The sequence below is a fragment of the Vombatus ursinus genome, unplaced genomic scaffold (genome assembly GCF_900497805.2).
Source record: "Vombatus ursinus unplaced genomic scaffold, bare-nosed wombat genome assembly UNPS02014779.1, whole genome shotgun sequence".
NCBI lineage: Eukaryota > Metazoa > Chordata > Mammalia > Diprotodontia > Vombatidae > Vombatus > Vombatus ursinus.
The window spans coordinates 44,150,655-44,175,210 of NW_020954557.1; the positions used below are offsets into that span (position 1 = coordinate 44,150,655).

Below are 24,556 nucleotides of genomic sequence, written 5' to 3' on the forward strand. Positions count from 1 at the left end.
ACCACCACCACCACCACCACCACCACCACCACCACCACCACCACCACCACCACCACCACCTGAAAATCTAAAAGAACTCACAACTCCCAACCACATCAAATTCTTTTTTTTTTTTCTCGAGGCAACCAGGGTTAAGTGACTTGCCCAAGGTCACACGGCTAAGAAGTGTCAAGTGCCTGAGGTCAGATTTGAACTCAGGTCCTCCTGACTCCAAAACTGGAGCTTTATGCACTGCATCACCTAGCTGCTCCATCAACCACATCAAGTTCAAAATCTTGTGCTTTACTTTTAAGATGTTTCCACTGCAAATTTCATTTCTCAATCTGTTTCAGCCAGCTAGGTCTATCCACTGTCCTCTACAACTGTGAAGTCAAACTCAAAGAGAAACAGGGGCCCTTAAACTGTACATAAGGATCTTATGAGCCACACACTAACTTAGAAAACTACACTTTTATATGTGCATGCATATGTATATGTGTGTGTGTATATGTATGTACTTTTTATAAATACATCAACATCAGACAGGAATTACACTTGATCTGATTCAGGTTGCGCTCAGCAGTGTTGGGGGCCACGTTTGCTTGAGACACCTCTGAGAGCTCTACACAGTCCATGCTCATTACTGCCTCTCTTTGACCACGCTGGTTCCCCTCCCCAAGATGTCCTCTTTACTCCCCTGGTCACCCCTATATGAAGTCCTATTGCACTCATCATGAATAATACACCCTTTAGCATTTGTTCTCTAATTCTACCATATATGTTAAGGCCATATCCCCAAATCCAAGCTCCTTAAAGGGAAGGATCATGTCTTATATGTCACATAGTGTTAAGCACAAAATGGATACTCAATAAAATACTTCTTATTGATTGAAGAAATTAAGGTTGTTCTGAATTGTCCAGCTAACTTATGAGTTGATTTTTTTAAAAAGTGATTTCTTAAACCGAGTTATTAAATAATGACAAGATATGTATATACACATATATGCATCTATATATATGTGAAAATAATAAATATATGTATAGAAATATATAGATACATTATGTACAGGGGTATGTGTGTGTGTATGTGTCTGTCTGTATCTTCACTGCTGGAGCCATGAAAAAGTATCATTCCATAAGTTCTCCACAAAGAATCTACCTAACACACTGAAGGCCTTCTCTTGGTTCTCTGCAAATTTTCTGTATAACCAGTATAGGACTTGGACTATTTATCTGTTATCCTCACAGTACATGATCAATCATCTTCTTTTCTAGTCATGAATGTCTGCTGCACCACTTCTCACAAGCGAATTTGCAATGATAATTTGTTGCAGTCTATTCACACCCACCACGCACGCATCTTTTCACTGTCTTCAGGTCCTTTGAGGTAATTATCTGAAAGGGTGGCATTATTATTAATTTGTCATCATAGAATTATCTCTAGGAAAAGACTGATTTTTAAAGTCAAGCAAAATATTACCAAAAGTATACAAGTCCCAGTAACAGTAAGAGGGATAATGTAAGAAGGATCAAGGCAGGACATAGCCACCCCCATGGTGAGGTGGGGGGGGAAGAGCAGCCAAATGAATTATTCCCTTCTTTTTAACCAGGAAGAACTGCAGCCTTTCATTCTGACCAAGATATTTGTTGGGCTTAGGTTTACACTGCTTCTCCCTGATGGACAACTGTCTATCCCCTACCCCCCAGAAGATCTTGATACCAACTTGAGCAATCTGCCCTCCCTTCAGGGACATCTGACTGCTAAGATACCAGATGTTATATACAAGCAAATCAATGACTACTTGGCTGTGTGAAATGATTAATTCTTGAGTAATCTGAGGAATGCTGTATACTATGGTGTGACCCAGCACTATAATAGTGCCTGTGACTCTAAAAGTCATCCTGAGATGGATGTTTCTTGCTTTCAGGGCTTGTGAACTTACTTATAAAATGGAAAAGAATAAAAGTATGTATTAGAAAAACTAAGAAATTCTACAAATACTCCTGTCTGCAGATTATATTGTGCTGATTTCAAAACTATTTGAACTATATTCAATATAATAATCCAACCTTTTTCCATTCAAAGCAAATCTTTTCAAGAATTACATGGTAATGCCTTTATATGTACAAATAAATGTATTTTTCTCATGTTCATGATGACATCCTGTTACTATAGCATTTATATAATATTTTAAGGTTTGTAAAATGCTTTACAAATATTATTTCATCTGATCTTCTTAACAACCTAGGAAATACTATCCCCATTTTACAGAAAAGGAACATGAGGCTCAGAGAGGTTAAATGATTTGCCCAGGTTCACACAGCTAGGAAGCATCCAAGATCGAATTTAAACTCAGGTCTTCACGATTACAGGACCAGTACTCTAACCACTGTGAAACCCAGATGCTTCTTAATGAAAGTTTCACACCAGAATTAATAATCATTTTAAAGAACTTGTGATTTTTTTTTTAACTGAAGCACCTTTTTTTCATCTGAATTATCACCTCATTTTGTAAGTCCTAGATTTGAACATTAGATTTTCTTAGTAAAGCACACTAGTAACAAAATTTTTTTTAATTAACTTAAGTATTTTTTAAATAATCTGTATGTTAATTAATTTTCTATACATGGTCTTCAAGCCTAATGTAAACTACTATATTAACAGAATCTTAAATATTATTTTTCTATTTGTATAGCAAATTTTATGCTTTTCAAATTTATTATTTATTTTTGGCTTTTTTTTCCTTTCTAAATTTTTAGTACCAAATTCTCTCCCTCCTTCACCCTTCCTCCACCCAGTAAGACAAGCAAAATGATAAATTAATTATACATGTGAAATCATATAAAAAATATTTCTATATTAGCCATATCACAAAAAAAATGAATAAAGCAAGCAAAAAAATTATACTTCTATTCGCACTCAAAGTTCATTACTTCTCTCTGGAGGTAGATAGCATTTTTTCATCATGAGTCCCCTGGAATTGTCTTAGATCATTATATTCATCAGATTAGTCCAGTTTTTCCACAATTGATCATTACAACATTGCTGTTGCTGTACACAATGATCTCCAGTTCTTCTCATTTCACTTTTCATCAGTTCTACAAGTCTTACCACGTTTTTTCTGAAACCACCTCCCTCACCATTTCTCATAGCACAGTAGTATTCCATCACAATCACATACCACAACTTGTTCAGTCATTCCCCAACTGACAAGCATCCCCTCATTTTCCTATTCTTTGCCACTACAAAAAGAGTTGCTATAAATATTTTTTCTTTTGCTTTGTCTGAGACCATTATCACTATCTTGACCTTTTTTTACTTCAGCTAAAGCATATTACATTCTGCTCCTCCAGTCTTTTATTTTAGCTCTGTGTGTGTCTTTCTGCTTCAAGTGAGACTTATAAACAACATATTGATGGATTCTAGTTTCTAATCCATTCTGCTATCTGCTCCCATTTTATGGGTGAACTTATTCCATTTACATTCAGTTATGATTACTGTGTATTTCCTTCCATCCTATTTTTTTTGTTCATCCTTCTTTTCATCCTGCCCTCCTCAAAACTCTGCTTTGCTTCTGACCACTCCCTCCCTTAATCTGCCTTCCCATTTATTATCCTTCCCTTCCCTGTATCTTATCCCCTTTTCGTCTTACTTCCCTATTGGGCAAGATAGATTTCGATACCCAACAGAGTGTGTATATATATATATGTATATATATAGAGAGAGATATATATCTCTCTATATATCTCTATCTCTATCTATATCTATATTCTTCCCTCTTTGAAACAATTCTGATGAGAACAAAGTCAAGCACTACCCTCCCTCCACTATAAAAGCTCTTCCTTGCAAGCCTCTTTTATGTGAGAAAATTTTCCCCATTCTACCACTCCCGTCCCTCTTCTCCCAGTGCACCCCTATCTCATCCCTTCATTTTTTTTGGGGGGGGAAGGGGACAGGGACATGGAGATCATCCCAATATATCTGACTCATACACATGCCCTCTGTCTATGTAGACTCCTTCTAACTGCCTTAATAATAATAAAGTTCTTAGGAGTTAATATATCATCTTCCCACACAGCCTGAGATGTAAACAGTTTAATTATATTGAATCTCATGATTACTCTTTCAAGTTTACTTTTTATGCTTCTCTGATTCTTGTGTTTGGAAGTCAATTTTTCTATTAAAGCTCCGGTCTTTTCACCAGGAATGCTGGAAAATTCTCTATTTCATCAAATGTCCATTGCCCCTCCCCACCCCCCCACTCAGTTTTGCTGGGTAGGTTCTTCTTAATTGTAATTCTATCTCTTTTGCCTCCTGGAATATCATTTTCCAAGCCTTCTACTCCTTTAACATGACAGCCACTAAGTCATGTGTGATCCTGACTGTAATTCTACAATATATGGTTTCTTTCTGGTTAACCTGAAATATTTTCTCCTTTACCTGGGAACTCTGGGATTTGACAATAATATTCCTGGGAATTTTTATTTTGGGATCTCTTTTGTGTGGTGATTAACAGATTCTTTTAATTTCTATTTTACTCTCTGGTTCTAGGATAACAGGGCAGTTTTCCTTGATACCTAGTTAGGGCCCCTGTTCCCCTGCAATCACAAGCTCTTGGCCCTGGAACTGTGGACAGATCCTCTGCTCTCCTGCAGTCACAAGTACGGATGCTCCTCTCCACTTTGGAACCCTGACCAGGGCCTCTGCTCCCTTGCAATCAACCACAAGTGCTTCCCTCCATGGTGGAACTGCAACCCAGAATTGCTTAAGGGCACTAGAGTTCCAATCAGCACTAATTGCATGCCAGAACAAGGTCCCCTGTAATCTCTTTCTGACCAGTTGTTTGACCTCCTTACCATCTCCAAGCTGAAAGCTCCTGAAGCTGCCCACTGCTGCCACAGCCACCTATCCTAGTGTCATAGACCTTTCCTGTCAACCTCCTAAATTGTCTTAGGCTGGGAAAAATGTCTCACTGACCCTTTGTTGGCTCTGCCACTCCAAAAATTGATTTGTGGATTTATTTTAAAGCTGTTTGGAAGGGAATGTTGGGAGAGTTCAGCTGAGTCACTGCCTGTACTCCACCATCTAGGCTCCACCTCAAAAAAGGTTTGATTTTAACTAAAATCTTAACTATGTTACATTCAATTTAGCCTTCAATCAAGTATTAACAATATTTTCAGTGTTAATATTTTCTCCTAAATGGATTTTAGGGATTACTTTGGCATAAAGGAAGTGAATAAAGGTAATACACTAGAACTAGGTTATATAATATGGGACCACATTATAGGTAAATTTGTAATGAAGCCTTTCTGGTAAATCCCTGGGGAGGAGTCAAAATCTTACAATGAATTTTGTTCTGGTCACATTACAGAAAAACATTATTGGTACTCCATAACTTAAAAAAATGAGGCTATTCCAAAACTGCAAATCATTCATTTCAGAAAGAACTTATCATAGGAGAATCTAACCCAGACTTTAGCAAATGTAAAAATATCACTGACATAGTTCAATAAAAGGAAATTTAGAGAACTTGATTCAAATCATTAAATAAGCGATAAAACTTAATAGAACCTACCTTTCCTAAATTTTAAACTTTTTAGCAATTTGTAACACAGATGACTCTTTCATTATTTGCCAATGATTACTCCTATTATAGTAGGGGTCTTTGAACCCAAGGATTTTGTTATTTCAAGTTTGCCTGTTTTAGCATAGTGCCATAAACATACTTCAGTAATTTAAGGTTGTGCGATACCATTACCGTGAGTATTCCTTCCACCAATGCAGATAACTTCTATGCCTTAGCAGACTGTCTTCATGAGTTGTTGTGGTTAAAAAATCTGTAGCTCAGTGGCCAATTTTCTGGTGATGAACCTCTCTGAATTTAGCTAAACTAGTTCTCATATGAGACACACAGGCCTTCATTTAGCTTTTTGGGGCTGCCATGAAAGCTAATGTGATCTTGAGCTGCATTACAATAAGACTAACTTTCAGAAAAAAGGTATGTCCCTCCCTAATCAGCTCTCCTCAGATCTCATCTGAAGTACTATGTTCTGGCCACCACAATTTAAAAACAATGATAAGGTGGTATGTCCAGAGAAGAGCAACCAAAGTGGTAAAGGACTTTTGAGTTCAGGTCAAATGACGGGTTGAAGCAACTGAGGATATTTAGCTTGGAGAAAAACTCAGGGGGGACGGGATATCTATGTTCAAATACCTAAAGTTCTGTCAAGTGGAGCAGGAGCAAACTCATTTTGTTTGGCCCGAAAGTGCAAAACTAGGAAGAATGGGTAGATTTTGCAAAGAAACAAACTGACTTCGTGTCAGAAAAATCGCCTAACAATGAGAGCTGTCCAAAAGTGGAATGGGTTGTCTACAGAAGTGGCAGGTTACCCTTCATTAGCAATCTTCAAGCACAGGCTGGATAACCACTTGTCAGGTATGTTATAGTATGCATTCCTTTAGGGTACAGGTTGGACTAGATGGCTATTAAGGTCCCTTCCAACTCTCAAATTCTGTGATTTGTGACTAACATGTTGAAGATTTTTCCAGACTTTCTAATGTTTGTACTGTGGTGGTATAGCCTTCAAGTATCCAGAATCACCTCAATGCTATGATGAGGCATCAGAGGAGAACTTTACTTAATTCAATTCAATAAGCATTTATTAATTTATTCTTATACCATATTAGTAAAAATATATCAGAATTAATTTACTACTTTTTGGCTTTGAAAATCTAATGAATACTCACTTCTATTAATTTTGTCTATCTTAATACATGAACTTACTCCAAAAGATTTTTTTTTAAAGTGGGCTCTGTTTTCTTTACAGAATGATCTTCCCTTATTCCTTGTGTAGAACCCCATCTTGTGGCCATACTGAGCAGTTTTTAAATGCTGCCTTTGGTAGCCTATCTCTTTTTACCTTGGGTAGAAAGGAACATCACTAGATCACATTTCATTATTATAAGATTACACACCAGGGGCACAGCTCGAGATGTCTCAACACGAGGTCGGGGTGCAGTTGAATACATGTAGTTGAAGAGTCTATCGATTTTTCTTAGAGGAACACCACCTCCACGATCACTCATCTAAGAGAAGAAAATATATTTTCTAACATCTTACAAAAGAAAAACAGTATTAACCTAGCACATAATGTACATCTATGAAGATTCATATAGTTTTTGAAACAAAGACTTTTTAAATCAGGCATCTGATAAGTCAGATCCAAGATATGAGAACATATGGACATTGTCTTTATTGGCAGTTCTAAGACCTGAGGCAAAGAAAATCCCTTATGTGCCTGCTGTAATTGGTTAATACCTATTCAATAAAACCTATCCCCATGAAGAGTAAAAGGCAATGATTTTACACAACGCGACCTGATAAAGTGCTGAATTTGGGTCCTTATTTAAATGTTACTTAAAAAATTTTTGGAAGAAAAACTATAACACTATTCTGCCTACAGCAAAACAACATGAACAATTTTACTGTGAGAGAAGAATATATAAAACCCTTAAGTCTTTGTATAGTTTTTAAATTTTAATAAATCGTGGGCACATAAATAGGATTAAAAGTCAAACTAATTTTTTTTTCCTCACAACTCATATGAGCTTCAATTCTGTCAGAGTTTATCACTTTTCACAAGATTTGAAATAAGAAGGCATTGTATAGGATCGCACAGCATAGTTGCCTGAGCCTTAGCAAATTTGTTTTAAATACCATACCATACCTAACCTGTTACTTAATTTTTAGGGAATGTAAGACCTATGAAGATCCAATATATGAAAAACTGGTGTAGGAGAGTTAAAAGCAAGTTTGAAATGACATTCAGATTCAAATACCTATAGGGGATAAAGTAGAAATTTGTCTTAAAAATTAATGAAGTGGGTGCTAGGAACTTAACTATATGAAGGATTTTTCATATTATTCCTTAATCTAGAGTAATCAATTTTTAATGTAAACACTGAGTATATCTAACTCATTTGCAACTGGTTACATGAGTAATCAACATGTTAGCTTGGTACTAAAAAAAATATACATAAAAGCTGTCTTTACAACTCCCTAAGTGAGTAAGGTATTAAGCTTCAATAAACAAGCACTCAGAAATACCTTGCATCTTTTAGGAATGGCAACCGAAATAAGTCAGATAATGATACACAGGTCCCACTGTTTGGTTTTATCTACTCATTCTATAGTTATTATAACTCAAATGCTGCTGAAAGGATTTAGTTTAGCTCTAAATAAAAAAGCAACCTGGCGAGAGGTTGTTTTAGAAAATTAGTCAGGAAAGCATGAGAGAAAAGCCAGAAAGCTGAGAAGCAACAAAAGAAATCTAAGATAAAGGGAGAAAACTAGGCAGTAGAACTGCAAGTAAAAGCTAATGAGCTTATTTACCCTTTGAAACCCAAACATTGTATGTAAATGAAAACTTATATGAAATCACCTATAAAATGTGTCATTAATGACATAATTTAAGTGCTTACTACAAAAATTATTTTAGCAGTAGAGGAGGCCAACAACATTAGAGACATTCAAGTAAATGAGTGATCTACTGTGGAATATTGTGTGGGAAAGCCTTCTGTAGTATTACTCTCTAATATTTTCACCAAGGATGCCTTTGATAAATATGTAGATTTTTTTAAAAAAAATAAACATTTCATATGAATGGGAAATTAGGGATTTTTTGTTCTTTTTTGGGTAGTAATAAAGTTTAAATTTATTTCCATGCCTTTGGAACCTTCTCCTCCTTCAAATACCTTGATAATCAATCACTGGATACCCTCAAAATTGTGTCACCTCTAACACAGATATCCTCTGTTTACAATTGGTCTGGTCCTGCTTATTTTGCCACTCTTTTTCTCAAGTGCCTTGAGACTGTGATCAATCAGTTAATAAATATTTATTAAGTGCCTACTAAATGCCAGGAACAGTGCTAAGCGCTGGCGATACAAATATGAAAGACAATCCCTTCCTTCAAGGAGCTTACAATCTAATGGGGAAGACATCACACAAAAGGATGCTAAAAAAGTTGGAGGGCGGGGGAAGGAGAGGTCCAAAGGAATGTAGCTGGGTAGGAGATGGCTGTCCTGAGCACCCTCCTTAAATGTAGGTTTTAAGAAGAAATCTCTCAGTCACCTCATCAGAGAGATCCCAGGGAAAAGGTACAGATGAAGGGTGAGTACCAAGGCTGATAAGTTCTACCAGGACTATGTCTAATCACCTGTTGTTAGACAAGGATCTCACATTTAGAGTAATTAAGAGCTAAGTTAAAGTTTTAGACATTTTAAAAACCGTGAAATCTTAGCACTGTCTCCTTTTCTACCAAACTGCCATTTGTTACAAGGAAGGATTTCTACTTAGGGGTTGTGGATTTAGATAAGCAAAAAAAAAAAAAAAAAATCAAGAATTTTTTTTTAATGAAAAGGAGATTTTAAAAAGTACAAAAGGGGATGCAAAGCAGTTTTGTTACTACCTTATTAAATTTAATGTAGATTCATTTCATAAACTAAGTACGAGAGGTTCCAATTTTTGGACAAGCTTGTTCTTTTTGTGTATGAAAATATTTCATGGCTGTTAAGTGCACAATAAAAAGAAAAACTATCTTCAGGTAAGTAGAAGAGGGATGCACAGAACTGAGGACCATTTTGTATTTTGTTGTTGTGCTTTAGTGAATTGCCATTACCCAAGAAGTCATCATCAAGAGAGAGCCCAATGGATTGTTTTTTATTTTTCTTTGTATTCCCCAGAGCTTAGCACAGTCCATGGCACATAGTAGGCACTAAAGAAATGCTTACTGACTGGTAATGGAATTTTCTGTAATTAGCTAGACTGATTCTCAGAAAACAGACACCCTTGGCAGAAGGGCACTTACATCCCAAAGGCACAGCCTTAAAGACTCCAAAGTCAACTCCCAGTCATAAGGCACAGAAATAGAACTTTATGGTGGTAATAAGTTAATGAAGTTTAAATTAAATTCCACTTTGGATTATTTACAGTGAGTATTAATAGTTTGAGTTGGAACCAGAGGAGCAAACTACTACATAATTTTGAACTGCAAAGATTTTTTAGAAGAGTGGAAAAAGTACTGACAAATATGAAGAATTTCAGTACCCTGTGGACTGAAAATTCGCTGTGTGACTACAGGTAAGTCATTTAACCTCTATGGACTAAGAACCAGTTAAGTGACCCCAGGCAAGTCATTTGCCAGACTTTACATACTGAGAAACGGCTATGCCACTATGGGTAAGGCAGTTAACCTTTTTGAGCCACAGTTCTATTATCTGAAACTGTAAGTAAGAGAGAGGCTAGACTCTGAAAGAGTAGACAGAGTTCCCACCTTAACAAAATCTGGTCCCTGGAACCTTGGTGAAGTAGCTCTTCTAACACAAATTAAGGCAATGATTTAATATATGGAAATTTGGTGTAGGTTTTTACCTTGCCTCTAGTATTCCTTTTCATATCCAACTTAAAAAAAAATTGGATATGAAAAGGAATACTAGAGGCAAGGTAAAAAGCAGATGAAAGGTTGTATCTAGTTTAGCTTTTTTTTTTCCTAGAACATCTCCTCAGACTTCTAAAAAAAAGGATTTCTTTTGTTACTATCCCATAAAATAATTCTTTGTATCCAACTGGAAAACAAAATTGCCAAGAATGAAGTCTTAAAGCAGAGCCAGCCTTAAAACTATGTTAAATGCATCATAGTTCTATCTGGAGATCTACAAATAACAGCAAAACATCAAAAGAAACTAATAAACGGCAAGTTAAATTTTGTCAGACGCAAGCAAAATGAGTAAGAAAAGGTGCTATCATGACCTGCCAGAACACAATTTAAACCAGTGCTGACTAACTTTGGCTGCAATTTTTTATTTGGAATAGAAGCATCCTGTACCCCATGAATTATAAAGGCAGAACCACAAAAACAATTGCTAGAGTAGTAAACCAGATAAACATCAACTATATCTATATGGAAAGAACTAAGTAATCCATAGGTGTCTAAATCCCACAGATGAGAATACTCTCAAGGACATCATCTAATACAAAGGAGCACAGCACAGACTATAAACTGCAAAACACACAAATGACTACAAACTCACCAAACATTTTGAAGTTTCTTCCAATAATGGTAGCAAGCTGTGATGAGCCATCCACATTTCTCTTTTGAGGTGACTAGTCAGGTTTACAGGGAAAGGTATATGGGGAAAGTTTCTTTACACAAAGCTAATTCATCTGTATTGGAATTCAACCATTAGCAATAACAGTAACAATTCACATTTATGTAAGGGGTCTTAAGATTTATAAGGCTCAGAGCAACTGAATTAATCAGCCTATAGATTATATACAATCTACATACTTACACATTTTGAAACTGATTTGTCATGAATATCCCAGATTATTGTTGAAGTGATGTGCCTATATTCTATATACTTTTGCCTGAACTAGTAGGTAATTCCACAGTTTGATAATATTGGTATATGACTACTGGCCACAAGTGAAAAGATTCTCTTTCTGATTTAATCATTTATTTTAAATTTCACATCTTAAAATTACCAAACCCTTTTTCATTTTGGTATATCTAAGCACCAAATTTTTAAACAGCAATTACCTTCACAGTCAAGTCCTCATTACCCAGTGTTACGTGAACCTGAATAGGAGGGTAAACACCTTTGTCGGCATGGTGTTCCATAGTTGCTCTCATTGCATTCTGAAAAATATTAGTTATGTTAAAAGCTACAATTTTCCAAAACTTGTAAACTTCTCTGAAGTTTCTAATTCCAGGGAAGGAAAATAATAAATGGCTTCAAATGACCCAGAGAATTCTTCTAAGTATTTTTAAAGGATCATTTTTTTTTTAATTCATAAGAATTTTGACAGGGAAGGACAGTCTTAGATTGCTCTCTATAAACAATAAACTTCTAAAACTCGTAAAGTTATGCTGAAGCAGAAAATTCTGCCAAAGAACTATTGTGTAATCATACTAGATAACTAGGTAAAAGAGCTTTTCTCTCCTACATCAGATGTGTCAATACACTGTATTGGTTTTTGGTTGGGTTTTTTTTTTTTTTTGGCCAGGGGAAGGGGTGGGGGCAGTTAGGCAATGGGGTTAAGCAACTTGCCCAAGGTCACACTGCTAGTAAGTGTCAAGTGTCTGAGGCCGAATCTGAATCAGGTCCTCCTGACTCCTGGGCCAGTGCTCTATCCACTGCACCACCCAGCTGACCCTACACTGTATTTTTATAAACACAGTTCCTATCTTTTAAGTAAGATTTAGAATGTCTTAAAATGAACAAAAGAAAGAACAATTTTTTTTTCATAAATGATGACTTTCAGAATAATCCTAATCCTAAACTATCTCGATTAAAGATAGGGATAAACAATTCAACAATAATCCACATTTCTAATCAATACCTAGAACATGGCAATACACCCATATTTCCAAGTTTCCTCTATTTTCATCTTGTATTAGTCAGTTCTTATCATGTGGTTAGGAACACTGTCTAGTTCTTTATTTCACATAACATGGAAATAAATGTTAATGAATAATTTAAAACATGTCTATTCCTTTTATCCTATGGAGACTAAACTATAACAGTAAATTTTTAAAATAGACTTTTAGTTTCAAGTGTTCTTAGAACACATACAACATATGCAAAAGATGAGTCCTTGACATTAAAATGGTATAGCAGAAAAAATTTAAATACATGAATGTCTCACTTATCTACCATCATTGTCAAGTGATATGTTCTAAACAAAACACCAAAACTTTATTTAAATGTGTTGACAGAAATCTTGGTAAAATATGTGTCCCTAGTTGGTTAAACAGAGGACATTGAAAAAAATAAGTCTTTCTTGATGATTAGGGTCATCCTGGCAGCATGATTTAATAGAAAGAACTTAAGAGTTTGGAATAAGAGGTTTATATCCCAGGTCACCTCTCACTTAACACAGTCTCTCTGGACCTTGATATTATCATCTATAAAATGAGAAGGCTAGACTAAATGATTTCAATGGGCCTTTCCAGCTCTAAATCCTATGAATCTGTTCATGCAATGGGAAAACTAATGGATGATCTGACTTTGAACCCTGGCTTGCACACCTGCCAGTTGCACAACCCTGAATTAATCATTTAACTTTTCTATACCTCAGTTTCCTCACCTATAAGATAAAGATAATAATACACTGTTTACTTCAAAGAGAAGTCACAAAGAAAGCACTCTGTATACCTAGTAGCTCTAGGTAAATGTCAGCTGACAATCAGCATTATCTATTACAATAGCATACCTTGTTTAGTTTTCTTGTCTCCTTTACTGTTAGGCTGGCACCAGTCACTTCTAACGACCATATGTTTTATCTGTTGTTAAGAATCATTCCTTTCTCCCAAACACCTGATCTTCCCTCCCCATGTATAAGCTGTTAATTTTCTGCTTTTAATTTGCTATGGGTTAGAAACCAGACAATTAGGCTTACTAAGAATTAAGTTTTAAGTAAGAGTAAAAAACAACTGAGTGAAAGGTTACAGTTTTCTCATGCTGTCCACTTCTAGAAGTCTAAGGCCACCAGTCAGAACACTGACTTTCAGATAAAGTGGGGTATTATTATATATTTTTAATGAAATTATATTTTACTTTTAAAGTGGCTTTAGAAATTGAGCAAGATTCCCAAAACTAAGGAAAAATCTAAGCATACAAAGCTTACGTAGTCCTACTTTACAAACCTTGAAAAGTTCAAACACCATGTGATAGAGATGTGATGGTACATAAACCACTTGCATGGGCTGTCCTGATGATTTTGCTGCAGAGTGGAAAAAGAAAAATGTAACTATGGAATTGGATCTACCCACACATCTTAAAAAGACAGTGTAACCAAGGAAGAAACATTTATTATGAAAGGCAATATTGTTTCTGAAGAGTTGTTACATAGCTCACTCTTGAAGGCAATAACGTTTGAATCTCCTTGCTCATGGAACTCACCACTGACAATAACAACACTGATACTGTAGTAATGTCAAGGAACACTCTAAAATAACCTAACAAAGCGGCTGTTCCCTACTCTTTTTTGATTTTTCTGACTCTAATAAATTTCTTTAAAAGGCACCAAATCTTCAAAATTATAGCATTTTGATTTCCCAAAGAAAATTTTAAAGAGCTCAAGAAAACACAAACTTCCAGCTTACAGTTTTTTTGTTTTGCTTTGTTTCTGAGGGTTGGTTTTTTTTTATGGCCAGTTCACATAAATTCAGAAAGTAAAAAAACAGGACATATTGAAAACAGCTGTCACTAAGGCAGAATTTTTCTGTTCTTTTTCAGGTATTTACAAGTATCTTAGTCAAAAATGTTGTATTACCTTTAGTGTACTATGGAATATAATTTCAACATTCAAGTGTTCACTAGGATCATGATGACAATAATTAGTCTGAAAATTAACAATAGGGTTGGGGAGAAAACAAAAGAAAACAAAAAATGAATCACTGTGGTTTACTATTCCAGTTCTTTCAATCAATGAGTGATATTCTCAAAAGACATAGTAGAAAAAGGCTCTGGATTATGGGTTCAAATCCTACTTCTGACAGGAGCTGTGTGACCTGGAAAAGTCACTTAACCTCATCCATATTTGACTTTTCCAGGTCACACATCTTGTATCAGAAGTAGGATACTAACCCGGATTCATTGACTCCACAGCCAGTGCTTTTTCTGCTACATCTTTTGAGAATCTCATTGACAGAAATGGAAAGATAAGCCAAAGTGATTCATTCAAAAGTCACTTATCTTCATCTATAAAATGAGGAGGTTGAACTAGATAGTTTACAAGGTTTCCTCCAGTTTTGCATCTATGATTCTATTTTCTAATGAGTAAGGTCAGTATTTTTTGTGCCTACCTAGATTTCTTCATGTCACGAAGATTATATTTAATGCACTAAAATATCTATTTACTTAAATGGCTCAAGAAGTTAATATCACTTGCAAAAATCCCTAAGTCACTTCTCTATTATCAGTTCCATAACTTTTCCTCCTACACTTCCATGAACACAGAGAGTTTCCCACGCACATGTCACAAAATCAGACTTAAAAGGAACTCCATTATCTCTAAGGTCCCTTCCAGTTCTAAATAAATGATCCAATGATCCTATTTATCCTCTCTGAGTCTCAGTATCATCATCTGTCCCTTCTAGCTCTAAGTTCTATGAAGCTATCAAATGATATTAACACTAGTTAACTTAAAAGAATTGTTGCAAAGGAAATATTCTGCAAGATGTAAATTGTTTTTAAATGTAAGCTGTTAGGTATTTGTTTTACATAATCAAAAAATCTATGGTTCAATTAAGAGTGATAATTTTTATTTTATATATTCTTAAAAAAAATCAATAAAACTCTCCTTATCATCTCTAACACTAACCATTAGTGAAAGAAAGGTGATATACAGTCTTACCATTTAATTCTTCAAGTTCTAGTTCTGGAGAATTAATGTAATACAAATCACAAAGACGCTTTGCATTTTCATAGCCATCTAGAGTAAATTAAAAAGGAAAATAATTAAATACATTTAAAATTCATTTTCATACACTGAAACAGCAGAACTGCTGCACTAAACAGGCCAAATTGATGAATAAAGTTTTTAAATTGTTATAATCAACTATTTCAGCTCTATTTTGATGGGCTGAAAATCACAATGAGAAGAATGCTTTTACTGAAAGGGTCCTACCCCATATGTGAGAAGTACGGGGAACATATTCTTACAAAATTAATTACTGGTACATTCTACAAAACACAATCATTTTGTTAACAGTATGTTTATTAAACATGTATGAAAAAACTAAAAAGTATAAAAGTTTTAGTCATTTTTAACCCATCCTTAAAAAGTTTCTCTTCTAGACGAAAGATACACAGAAGAAGTATATGTTGTGAATCTGTTGTGAATCCATTTCAAAAAGTTTTTGCTACAGGAATTCATTATCAGATCGCTTAAGTTATGAAGATTATTTTTTCAGCTGATAATATGGTCAGCTGATAATTTCTAGAAGGAAGACACTAATGATAAAATTTCACCTGAGGACTACATGTCAAAGAGAAATGCTTATTTTGTAAGGGCAGAATTAAGTTATAAAAAGTTACAATCTATATACTTGACTGTGATGCCACACATACTGACAAAATAGTGTAGGGAATACAAACTACTACCCTTCATGCATTCTACACTCTTTCCAAACCAGATTATTTGCTATTTTCTGAACAAATCTGATGCTTTACTGCTTGCTTGTTATGTCTCAAATCCTAATCATCCTTTAAGTTCCAGCTCAAATACTACCTCCTTCATGAAGTCTACTAATTCTTCCACCCCTGCCAGAAGTGTTCTCTTCCATGAACTCTTACAGCATCTTGTTCACACCTCACTTATACATTTACCACAGTCTATTTGTATTATAGTTATTATCGTCACTAGTAGATTACAAACTGTTTGAGAGTAGGGGTTGTGTCTTATTTATCTTATTTCTCCCAGTGCCTAGTACATTAGCTTGTACAGGATATGCATTATAAATGTCTGCTGAATGATTATACAATACATCAGTCTTTAACAAGGTAAACTTACTTTGCAATCCTAATATTAGCTACTTGCTAAATTTTTCCATATATTACAAACAGCTAACATCTTATGTAGCTAGGAAGTAACACCTTTGATTTCTGCATATTTTTTAAAACGTAAGTTCAGAGGAAATTACCTTTAATAACTTCAACAACATTACAATTTGGATTAATGCTTCCAATGTGTTTTCGGTGAGTTGAACTTCCTTTTCCTTTTCCACCAAACAATAAGGCTACCCAAAACAAAAAAATTTGAAAGTTAAAATAGTTAAATACTACATTTCAATTTTATGGTTTTCTTCTCTCAATAGATCTTAAACAGGAAGATATAAGTATTTTCTATAAGTATTAGCATAACCATTGATACTCACTAAAAACTGAATTGCTATATGTATTTAGCTGATGTTGCTGATGGGCACGGAAGAAAATAAATCATTTGCTACTGTGTCAACATATTTCATTTTAGTTTTTCTCCTCTCTTTGCTCCTAGATACTTACAGTGCTGATTAAGCAGCATTCTGATAGAAATACGACTCATGTAAAAACGATCCAAAAAATACTGTACATTCTGACTGGTCACTGGATCTACACCAAAGCTTTCCTTGTATTCAATCACACCCTGAGCCATGGTAGGAATGACATCATTATGACGATTCCGGATTCTTATCACAGTGTCTGTAAAACTAAACAAAACACACCTGTTAGACTGGTCCTATATTTTATAACTTCTATTTAGAGTAACAAAATAAGCTGAACTAACAGGAAAGGGAAAGAGAAATCCTCAATTTCCACATAGAATAGATGTAATAAAAACAGCACCAGTGCATTTTTTTGGGTGGTAGTTTACCAATATATCTTAGCACAAAGTGCAGAAGCCATAAAAGAGTAGCAACTTTTCAATGAGTTCAAATTTCACATTCTGATCCACAATTATCAAAACCATACAGCTGCCAAAATAACTTCCTTAAAGCCCAAGTCTAACCATGTCATTCCATTGGCTTAAAAATCTTCATTGGGGGGGCAGCTAGGTGGCACAGTGGATACAGCATCGGCCCTGGAGTCAGGAGGACCTGAGTTCAAATCTGGACTCAGACACTTGACACTTACCAGCTGTGTGACCCTGGGCAAGTCACTTAACCCCGACTGCCTCACCAAACCAAAACCTTTCACTGGCTCCCTATCACCTCCCCCCCCATCCCTCCCAGGATAAAATATAAGTCTGTCATAGGCCAGAAATTTAAAGCCCTTCATAATTTGGCTTTCATTTACCTTTAGGGGCCTATTTTATTACTCCTTTTCACACGCTCTATGTTTCAGGCAAACTAGTCTATTTACTGTTTCCCAAACATGGCATTATATCACTCACGTAAATGTCATTGCACAAAGTATCTCATGTAATGTACCTCCACATCTGTTTTTAGAATCCCTTCAAGAGACTGAGCACCATTGTCTTAAAGATGATGTTAAACATGACTACTGTGCCCAGCACAAATTTGATCTTAATGAACGACTCTATGTCTACGTCAATATTTAGACTCTTGGTACAAAGACATAGTCGTCCAGGCTAAGTTTTGGCCATTCCCCAATCCTTTCCTCCCTCTCCTCCTTTCCTGCCTTCATCCTCATGGTGTTAAAGTGGTAGAATGAATGAAATAATACTGTCTATTCAAGTACCGTATCCTAAAAGGATCCTTCCCTGATCTTCTTAGGGATTAATGCTCTCTCTTGCACCTTCAAATTATCAAGAAGATTCTGATCTTTGTTTACATGTATTTGCATCCCACTGCAAGAAGAACCATCTAAGCTGCCTCAGGAAAGAAATACTTCCTCATCCAGTCTTTGAATCTTCAGGGTCTAGCACAGCATTTATACATGGTAGGGGATTGATAAATGTTTGCTGGCTTTGAAGTCTTTATCTAGCACTCACTATAAGCATGGTACTACAGGGATGCTTCTGGAGTATGACCGGACAAAGGCCTTGTTCTTAGTCAATGGTGAAACAGTAAAGAGCATTACAGGAATGGAATCAAGAATACACTTACTCATAAACAGCTTTAGCATCTTCAGCACTTTTATGCTTAAAATCAAGGAGCTCCTGTAGACTCTGAATGTACCTAAAATGTAAATCCCCAAGTTAAATTTGAACATATTATTTTCCAAGACTTTAATTTGGAAACAATATTTCAATGTATTTTTAATATCACTTTTTGATCAGGAACGATACTACGGTGTCATATTAGCAGTACATCAATTGTTGAAGAGATACTTTTCATATTTCCTCAAAAGTTGGTCTATATTCCCTCTTCCTGACATGATATTATTCAAGAATCTTAAGGTCTCATCCTACTATGTTTTTTCCCTTAAATTCTATATCTCCACTCTAAGTAACTCTCGGACATGTCCTTAATTAAAAAAATGGTGGTTAAATTCAAATGTACATTTGACTGATGAGTCAAGAGACTTAGGTCTTAGCTCTGCCACCAGCCTTAGTTTCCTAATCTGCAAACTGAGGTAGTTGGACTAAGTAGTCTCTTAAAAGCCGTCCCAAAATGAAAATTCTAAAAATCTAACTCATATGTCTTAACTCTAAAACTTGCAATTTTGCAATATATATGATCCTCTAACAGAAGATAAACATGAATTAATAATAATAAAACCAAGTTTTTTTATTTGCTTAGCATTATAAGAAAGCTGTTGATACCTGAAATAATCAGTACTGTACTTCTAAAAGACAGGAAGGTATTACTCAAAAATGAGGAAAATGAGAAAGAGGAAGGCTATTTAATTTTTTCTGTCATAAAATTATAATTTTTCTAAAAGTTATAAGATTAGTATTCAAACCACTATACCATAGTCTATTCTTAATTAAAGAGAACAGTTATACAGTGCCATGAAAATTTCTTCCTCCCAATCCCCACTGGTCTCAAACTGTTATTATGAGAGATCAAGCAACAAAGATGTCTTAGGTAATAACTGTACAATTGTGTGTTTTTAATGTGTTCCCAAATGCACGTGTCTGACTGAATTCCAAAGACACATATTTTGTTGTTTAGTCAATTAGTAATGTCTGATTCTGTGACTCAATTTGGGGTTTTCTGGCAAAGATACTGGAGTAGTTTGCCACTTCCTTCTCCAGCTCATTTTACAAATAAGACTGAGGTAAACAGGGTTAAGTGACTTGCCTAGGGACACATAGCTACTAAGTGTCCAAGATGGCATTTGAGCTCAACTCCTCCTGACTCTAGGGCCAGCACTATACAAATCCTTAGGAATTTGTTCTGTGAAGTTTGGATTCAGTCAAAGGACCACACTTGAGGACCTATGTGGCCTTGAGACCACAGGTTTCCCCACCCCATGGTTCAGTCATTTCAGTACATGTATGTATGTGTGTGAATGTATATTACATACATATTTTTCAGACATAGAAATATATGTTCAATACCTATAAATGCATACATTCAGTATGCATATAAATATATATTCTATTATTCTATACTAATCATTCCATATTTTCTGTCTAAAGGACACATAACACGGAATAACTTTTTAAACACGAAAGGTACCATTTTGACTGCAGCATATATTTCAGGCATGAAATTCCTCAGAAACATTTCACCTTCCTTCTCTACTTTAATTCATAATCATTTTGTGCTTAATCAAATCTGTAACAGTTTAATGCTTAAAGTTGTACTGCCATTTAAAAAAATTAATGATTATGCTAATTTCAACCTACTTGTTTCTTTTGTGAACTTAAAAAATGGATATGCAAGAGCAGATTCTCTCACAGAAGCACAATTTTCACAAAGAAAAAAAATTAGAATCTCTTAAAATAATAACCATAATCAAGGAATAAAATTTTTGTAACTAAATTATTTTTCATTCAAAATTTATCTTGGCCAACTCTTTCGTTAAATGTTTACAATGCTTGAGAAATAGCAACGGTGAAGACAGACAAGGACAATTACTTGAAAACAGCACAGCAGTTAATAAAAAGATTATAACCAATTTTTTAAAATGTGGTTTATAAAACTGAAGATGTTTTCACAATTGGATCAATACATTTGTTAAAAATGTGTGCTTTTAAAATACATTTACTCATACTGATTGCATTTGTTTGAATTTTAGAGTGTTAAAAAAATCATTCTTGTGAAATTTAACAAAAAATAAATCACAACCCATACTTAACTATGGCACCTGCTTTTCTGTGCAGTACTGCTTCTCTCAAACCAAAGAATGGCAATGTCTAGGACTTAGGGAACAAATATATACACCACAAATAAGGACTCCTTATAATTCTGGTAGTCCAATGAAGATCAACAAAAAGACCATGTTTAACGTAAGGTAAAATATTCTCCACTGATATTCCAAAAACAAGACAGAATTCTTACCAGCTCTGTACCAGTTGAACTGAAGGTGTTCTTAGAAGATTATCTGGAAGGAGACTTATTTCTTTCATTATGTTTGCCAATCTCACTGGCAACTCCTGCCGCAAAAACATAAATGAGGTCTTTTCACATGCATTCACAGATCCTGAAACCAAAGGAATTTGTAAATCAAAATGGAAGTGTGAAGGAAATGAGATTCCAGAAGTACAAAACTATTCCTCCACCAAAAGTTGCTTTCATATTCTGTCTTTGTTTCTAACTGGTTAAATTCCGAAAATATCTGCTTACAAAATTACCATATTGTTTGAAAACTGAACCTTAATGGAAACAAGGAAATATGTAAGAGAAAGAAAAATCATAAGTCTTCAAGATCAAGGCAAGTCTACCTAGAAAGAAGCATAGTTTTACCAAGAAAAAAAACCAAAGTTCCCAATGACTAGATCTTTGCCCTTTACCATTTTACCATGACAGCTCACTGACTTAAGGAATCTCAATAATGACATAAGATAAATAACTACCAACATACTCTTAAATGTCTAGCAAACATTCCATTCAAAAGAATGGTTTCATCTTGGGGTGGGGGAAGGGGCGAGATGGGGTGAAAATTTAGAACTCAAAATCTTGTGGAAGTAAATGTTGAAAACTAAAAATAAATAAATTTATTTTAAAAAATTAAAAAATTAAAAAAAAAGAATGGTTTCTTGATTCACTATTCAGGTAAAAAAGTTTGGAGTCCTACAGAAGGAATTATAGGATTCTGTAATCTGAGGGAGAAGATGAGTAAAATATGCATTCTTCTGGTATAAAAGAATTAGACTAAATATACTGATCAAAGTATTCTGATAGAAGCCATCACTGTGCTTTTGTGTTCACTTATATCACACTATAATGGGATCAGTATGTCCTACACATACTGATAACTGTAATTAAAATACCAAAAACAAGAGTTTTTTCTTTTTTAAGTAAGAATGCTTCATTACCATACCCCACTTTGTAGTCACTCTCAGACTAGTGATGAAACTCTTTTCTCTCCCCCTTGAAGCTACTATAGATGCTTTGAAATTCCTGTGATTACTAGAGGATAAACTGTCTTTTATCCTATTCTCTATTCTACAATATTAATATCTAGATAGGAAATAATGTAAAATAGTCCATTTTGATTAAAATTAAATATGGCAACTTTTTAATAATTATAACTACCCTACCCATTTTAAAAGCAAGTTTTTTTAATGTTTCTTAATCTTAACTCATTTTTTTAGTTACACGTTCTTTTGATAGAGTAAACCCATTTTTGAAAAAGTTAAGTGACTTATCTTAGAGGTCATGCAATTAGTGGGAGAGCTAGGACAGAACCTGTTTCTCCTTACTCCAAGAAAAGTACTTTTCCCACCACAATGCAATGCTTCTTCATACCACACTGTCTCAAAAACTTTAAAGAAAAACACTTTCTCCTAAAAGTCAGCTTTGATGGATACCAAAGTAATGATCATGTCTTAACTATCAGAGCAATTGTTTCAAATTACAAATAAAAATAAAAACATGGGGAGGTTTTCTAGGCAAAACAAGTAGATCTCATAAACTAGAAGGAGTCTTTCTTTTAAAATAATGAAATCATCAATATTATGCTATAGGTGTTCTATTGAGACACTGCAATGAATCCTGATAGCAAAAGGAGTAAATTGTTGTTCCCAAGCACCACAGTGAACAGTGTTTTTTTCCAAAGATTAGGAGTTTTCTACTTCTCCCCTTTTTCTACCACCTGCAGGAAATCCTGAGTTCAAACAGGACTTCAGAAACTTACTAGCAACCTGGGCAAGTTAATTAACCTCTGTTTTCCCTTGTTTCCCCATCTGTAAAATGGAGATAATAATAGCACCCACCTGAAGAGTTGTCGTGAAGATCAAATGAGATAATAATTTTAAAGTGCTTAGCACAGTGCCTGGCACATAGTAAGTACTATATAAACATTAACTATTGTTATTAATATTAATTAGTGTATGTTTCACTTTGTGCAAGAAGGCAATAAATAAACTAAATCCCAAAGGCTTTTTAAATGCAACCACCTCTTTCCTTTTCTATAACCTGCTAAATATCTTCCTTTATTTGGGGAAAACTTTAAAAAACCATCAATTTGAACGGGAAGAAAACTAGACTATAAATTACTTAAAAGCAGTTACAGATTGTGTTAACCAAAAAATTATGAGTCCTATAGCATTTTGTGTTCATGCAGTTTATCTATGCTCAATATCTGTATAAAACTAAAACACTTTCCCTGGGTTATCAACTTTTATCAGTCCATAAGCATTTACAAAGCACTTATTATGTGCCAGGCCCGGTTCTAAGCAGTTTTACAATTATTAATCTTCATTTGATCCTGGGGTATTTAAACATTGGAAAGACAAAGAAAAGCAGAAAGGGGTGGTCCCTGACCTCCAGGAGCTCACAGTCTAATTAATCTCAATCCCTAGAAATATATGATTCTCTTTCAAGAAATGAAGCAAAATATGTACCAGTTGCTTCCTTAAAAAAAAAAAAAAAGTGAACAGTAATCTTGGAATAAGAAAAATTCTACACCAACATAAAGCAGCAACATAGCCATCATAAATTAACAGATTAAGGGCTTTGTGCCAAAATGAGAATTTATCATTATCCCTGCCTCTTGTTACATATTACTTATACAACTGTGGCTTGTGTCCGAGATTTTGTCCACAACCGTGAGTTCTGGTTACGTCAAAAACAGACAAATTAAGAAAAACAAACAAACAAACAAACTAGGGAATGAGGCCCTGTCTTCCCCTCCCTCCAGCACTAGGTGATTTTTCTAACTCCTATTTTTTTATTTAAAAATGAGAAGTGCACTAGACAACAGGCATGGAAAGAAACACTAGATTAGGATGCAAAGGTAAAATAAGAAAAAGAGGCAAGGAGACACTAGTGGATGGAGAGCTACCTGGACAGAGCCGGGTGCGGAGCGGGAGAGGCACAGACTCCAAGGACAGACACAGACACAAGTGACACGGGCGGGGGGAGGGGGACAGACACGGACAGAGGGACCCCCGGGCTGGAGCGGGCAGCGCCCTCCCCTCCTCCCCCCGCCCATCAGGGGACCCTCGGGGGAGGGGGGGGATCGCCGCCTCCCCTGCAGAGGCGCAAACCCGCTCACCGAAGTCCAGAAACTGCTTCATGGAGAGCGGGGACGGCGAGAAGCGCGAGTAGAAATCCACCTGGCCCGGGACGCTGCGCTCGCCGCCCGCAGCGGGAACCCCGTTTGGGCTAGGACCCGGGCCCGGCCCCGGGCCGGCCGAAGCTGCCCGTCGCAGGTACCTCATTAACCTCATAGTGAAACGCGTTCCAGAAGATGTCAAGAAACAGGACACCCGAAAGCGGGAGGCGCCATCGCGTGCGCGGCTCCCGGCATCCGCGGCGCGGACGTGCGGGGCGCGGGGCGGGGCCCGGGGCGGGGCCCGGAGGGGGCGGGGCCTCCGGCGCCAGCGCAGCGCGAGGCACCCGATCCAGGGAGCCGGGCGCCCCGCCCCCAGGGGGCGGATCCCGGCGTCTCCCCGCCCCTTCTCGGCTCGGCGGACGAAGCGCGCGCGCTTTGTGTCTACAAACCCGAGCC

The 24,556-nt window shown here is 35.9% G+C and overlaps 1 protein-coding gene across 1 annotated transcript in view; it reads right to left on the reverse strand.

Moving 5' to 3' along the window:
- The window catches only part of PDK1 (pyruvate dehydrogenase kinase 1), a 27,979-nt gene extending 3,628 nt beyond the window's left edge, over positions 1–24,351 (reverse strand). The window contains exons 1-9 of the mRNA XM_027866154.1: positions 24,101–24,351; positions 20,941–21,082; positions 18,595–18,666; positions 17,051–17,235; positions 16,690–16,785; positions 15,402–15,479; positions 13,690–13,766; positions 11,581–11,679; positions 6,956–7,066 (exon numbers count right to left, since the gene is read on the reverse strand). Of these exons, the coding sequence (XP_027721955.1) occupies positions 6,956–7,066; positions 11,581–11,679; positions 13,690–13,766; positions 15,402–15,479; positions 16,690–16,785; positions 17,051–17,235; positions 18,595–18,666; positions 20,941–21,082; positions 24,101–24,275 (1,035 nt within the window). The 5' untranslated portion in view covers positions 24,276–24,351. The remainder of the gene's footprint in view (positions 1–6,955; positions 7,067–11,580; positions 11,680–13,689; positions 13,767–15,401; positions 15,480–16,689; positions 16,786–17,050; positions 17,236–18,594; positions 18,667–20,940; positions 21,083–24,100) is intronic.
- Between the last annotated feature and the right edge of the window lie 205 nt (positions 24,352–24,556).